Source organism: Arabidopsis lyrata, assembly GCF_000004255.2.
Source record: "Arabidopsis lyrata subsp. lyrata unplaced genomic scaffold ARALYscaffold_4, whole genome shotgun sequence".
In the NCBI taxonomy this organism is placed as follows: Eukaryota; Viridiplantae; Streptophyta; class Magnoliopsida; order Brassicales; family Brassicaceae; genus Arabidopsis; species Arabidopsis lyrata.
The window spans coordinates 5,104,710-5,109,130 of record NW_003302552.1 but is presented as its reverse complement, the minus strand read 5'-3'; the positions used below and the strand labels follow the sequence as shown (position 1 = coordinate 5,109,130).

The window sequence follows — 4,421 nt, the reverse complement described above, 5'->3', positions numbered from 1 at the left end:
AAAGATAAGTGCACTTTTGGTGACAAAGGTGGCCAAATCAATTCTTATAAACCTCTCCGCATGCACCACCATATTCCTGAAACCGAGGTGTTACAATTCACCCCACTAACAGATCGCAACGTCCTCTTTGCGCACCAAGACCGTCACCCCCTACGATGTAAGCTCTCTTGACTCCACACTCGTCTGGGTTCGGCTCTGATACCACTTGTAACGCCCCGACCGCCCCTACGAGTGAGCACCCACGCTTCTCTCGGGCCCGTGGGCCCACTCCTTTTCGACGGCCGGTCCGCTACGTCCGGGAGGCTTTAATGACTTGTTTACCGACCCTACAAATCACCACATGATCTTTCCCTGTGTTTTGTCCTCACTCACACAGTTTCGACAATCACTTCCCGGAAGGTCACCCATCTTTAAACTACTCCAGCTCAAGCACGCTTAACTGTGGAGTTCTCTCAGGACAGTTGACCGAAAAGATAAGTGCACTTTTGGTGACATAGGTGGCCAAATCAATTCTTATAAACCTCTCCGCATGCACCACCATATTCTTGAAACCGGGGTGTTACATGAACCGTTGCAATATTTAGTTTATTTGACAAATTATTGCAACTTTTGGTTTTGTTTTTACGAACCATTGTAATCTTTAATTTATTTGACGAACCGTTGCAACATTTTGTATATTTGACAAACGATTGCAACTTTTACTATATATGATGTCTACGGTCGCGTCTTTCGGTTATAGTTCTTCATCAAATTTTTAATTTAAATTATTATTTAAATGAATATGTTGCTACCATTTCATAGAACATAGTAACATTTGGTTTATTTGACGAACCAATTAATATTTGGTTTATTTGACGAACCAATTAATATTTTAGCTTATCTGATGAACCGTTGTAACCTTTGTTTTTTTTTTCTCATCGTTGTAACCTTTGGTTTATTTGATGAACCGTTACAATATTTGATATCTTTGATGAACTATTGCAACTTTAGTTTATTTGATGAATTATTACAACTTTAGGTATATTTGATGAACCGTTGCAACATTGCTTTTGTAAAAACAAAAATTTGAGACCATTAACTAAATCTTTTTTTTTTTGAACAAAGCATTAACTAAAGTTATATTTGTTATTTTTTTTTTTTTTAACAGCTGCTTTATTTGATTAATGATAAGAGTAATAGTCACATTGTAAAACATCAGAAATTACACGGGGAATCAGAGAATGAAAGAAAAAAGAACTATTATTTGGAATCTCCTTCTTGGCTAATATATCTGCAGGTTTGTTGCAGGACCTGTTGATCCACTTGAATTCAACCGCATCAAACTTCATCTTCCATCTCTTCACTTCACGTATCCAGTTATAGGACCCAAAGTTTATCTTGGTACCGTTGATTAACTTGACCACTTCTTGATTGTCTCCTTCAAAACAAACTCGCTGATAACCTCTAGTCCAACAATGTTGCATAGCAATGATTAAGGACTGTAGCTCACATTCCATAGCATCATTTAGTACACCCCCCATAGCTTGACCCGAACCCATATATACTCTGTTGTGATCTCTTATGATCCATCCACTCTTTGCAGGCAAATTAGAACTCACAAATGATCCATCATAGTTGCATTTTAGCCAACCTATCGCCGGAGGCTGCCAGTTTTGGTATCTAGCCGGATTGGTCTCTGGTTGTTGAGGTTGAATATCTCCTGGGTTATGCGCAACTTTCATCTCCATCCATTCTTTTGCATCATCCCTTGCAAACTTGAGGCTCATCATCCAGGGAATGTGCTTTCTTTGAAAATAAAGGATGTTTCTACTCTTCCAAAGTCTCCACATAATCCAAATTGGTAAATGCTTGAGGTGTCTTGTTCGGGATGAAGTGTTAAGGTGACAGATCGCCCTGATTTTATCTTCAAGTGAAGCTATAGTTGATAGAATCGTTGGGTCAGGGACTCCAGAGGCTCGCCAAAGTGCTCTCGCATAATCACACTCAAAGAAAAGGTGTGATGTTGTTTCTTCGGCTTTACAACACCTGCAGCAAATCGCTTGCTGTCGCATATGATGATATTTAAGGTTTGCTCCAGTTGCCAAAGCCCCAGACATAAGTCTCTAGAGAAAGTGTTTTAACTTCGGTGGCGTATCTAACTTCCAGAGGGCTTGTTTAATTTGGACATCACCTGGTGGTGCTTGATTTACCATCCGGGTTGGCAGGTGCGACGCCAACCAATACGCAGATTTAACCGTGTATATCCCTTCTTTCGTATAATGCCAGCCTAGGAGGTCTCTTGACGCTTCTGAGCTAATCTTGATCGCTAATACCTTGTTAACGTCTTCTGGAGATACAGCTGCTCGTACTTTTTCTATATCCCAACCAGTTCTTGAACTATTAAACCAATCTTTCACCCAACAATTGGTTACATCATCATCTTTCTTTAAGGGTGGTCGCGGAGAGTGGATTGGTAACCAAGGATCAACAAATGCATTTACCATAGAACCATTACCGATAACATACCTCATACCTTGCTTCAAAAGATCTCTTCCATGTAGGAGAGATCGCCATACAAAAGACGCCTTTTGACATTGCTGAGCGTTAAGGATATTCATATCTGGGAAGTATCTAGCTTTAAGAACCCTTGACATCAAACAATCTGGCTGATGCAGTATACGCAAAACTTGTTTACCGAGCAAAGCAATGTTGAAACTCTCCAACTCACGGAATCCCAAGCCTCCCTCTCTTTTTGGTAAACAGAGTCTGTTCCAAGCAAACCAGTGAACCCCTTTTTTATTCTCATCTGTATTCCACCAGAATCGGTTTAGAACCATGTTGATCTCCTCACAAATTTCTTTTGGCAATTTAAAAATATTCATGGAGTAGACTGGCATCGCTAAGGCAACAGCTTTGAGCAAAACCTCCTTTCCTCCTTGTGATAAAAACTTCTTGCTCCAACCTTGTGTTTTTTCCTTAACCTTATCGACGATGTACCGAAACATGTCTGTTTTTTTTTTTGTAAACTGTTCTGGTAATCCCAGATATTTACCTCCTCCTCCCTCATTGTGGATACCTAAGAAATGCCTGATTCTTCTCTTAACATCATGCTTTACTTTGCTACCAAACGTTATTGATGACTTCCTCAAGTTCACTACTTGGCCTGAAACAGCTTCATACTTGGATAGAATTTCTTTGATAGCTCTACACGACTTGTTGTTTGCTAACATGAAAAAGAGAGAATCGTCAGCAAACAAAAGATGGTTAATCGCTGGACCCCTAATAGTGATTTTGATGCCCTGAATTTATCTGTTTTGTGCCGCTTTGTGCATCAAATGGGACAAAACCTCGGCACATAGGATGAAAAAATATGGCGATAAAGGATCCCCTTGACGTATTCCCCGTTGTGGGAGAATGTTACCATGCGCGGCCCCATTTATCAAAACAGAGTAGCTAACAGAAGAGACACAATTCATGATCCATCGAATCCAAACACTAGAAAAACCCATGTGCTTTATAGTTTCCTCCAAAAACCACCATTCAAGTCGATCATATGCCTTCGTTATATCTGTTTTTAACGCCATATAGGAGGTTGCTTGTCTGGTTCTTGACTTTAGGGCATGGAAAGTCTCTTGGGCCATTATGACGTTATCTGTTATCATCCTTCCGGGGATAAAGGCTGCTTTATGTTCTGATATAACTCCGGAGAGGTGTGGTTTTAACCGATTCACCAAGATCTTCGAAATAATCTTATAGCTTACATTACAGAGCGCTATAGGCCGGAAGTCCGCGATAGTCGACAGTGCAACAATCTTGGAAAGCAGGCATAGATTCGTGTGGTTGTGAGCATGCTCTAAATGATTATTTGCAAAGAAGCTTTGTACTTCCTCAAATATCGAGGGTTGAATCTCATTCCAATATTGATGATAGAAACTTGCCGAAAAACCATCAGGTCCAGGAGCTCGGTGAGGGCCAATAGCAAAAACTGCATTTTTGATTTCATCAATGGTTACAGGCCTTGTAAGATCCATGTTTATCTCATTTGTAATCTTTGCTTGAAATCCTTGAAAAACAGAGCGATACTCTTCCTCTGGCGCCGGTTCTGCTGTGTATAGGTCTTCAAAATATTTAATAGCTACTGCAGCTATATCCTTATCCCCACGTATATACACTCCCGTGTGGTCCAAGATGGAAAGCATCCTGTTTCTTGCTCTTCTCGTCTTTGTCACCATATGAAAATAATGGGTGTTGCGATCTCCTGAATTCATCCATGTGTTTCGGCTTTTCAATTTCCAGAACACCTCTTCTTCAATCAAAGCTGTATTGAGATCCCTTTTTAGCCTCTCCTTTTCCTGCAAAGTGGCTGACCCTGTTGCAATTGCTCTGTCTAGCTGATGTCTAATAATTTTGATCTTCTCTTCAGAGTTTGTTCGATGAGTTCT

At 40.3% G+C, this 4,421-nt stretch overlaps 1 protein-coding gene across 1 annotated transcript; it reads right to left on the bottom strand.

Moving 5' to 3' along the window:
* Positions 1-1,140: 1,140 nt before the first annotated feature.
* On the bottom strand, positions 1,141-1,994 carry LOC9316778. The gene has a single exon (XM_002878845.2). The coding sequence runs from the start codon at positions 1,827-1,829 to the stop codon at positions 1,161-1,163; it is 669 nt and encodes a 222-aa protein (XP_002878891.2). The 5' UTR covers positions 1,830-1,994; the 3' UTR covers positions 1,141-1,160.
* Between the last annotated feature and the right edge of the window lie 2,427 nt (positions 1,995-4,421).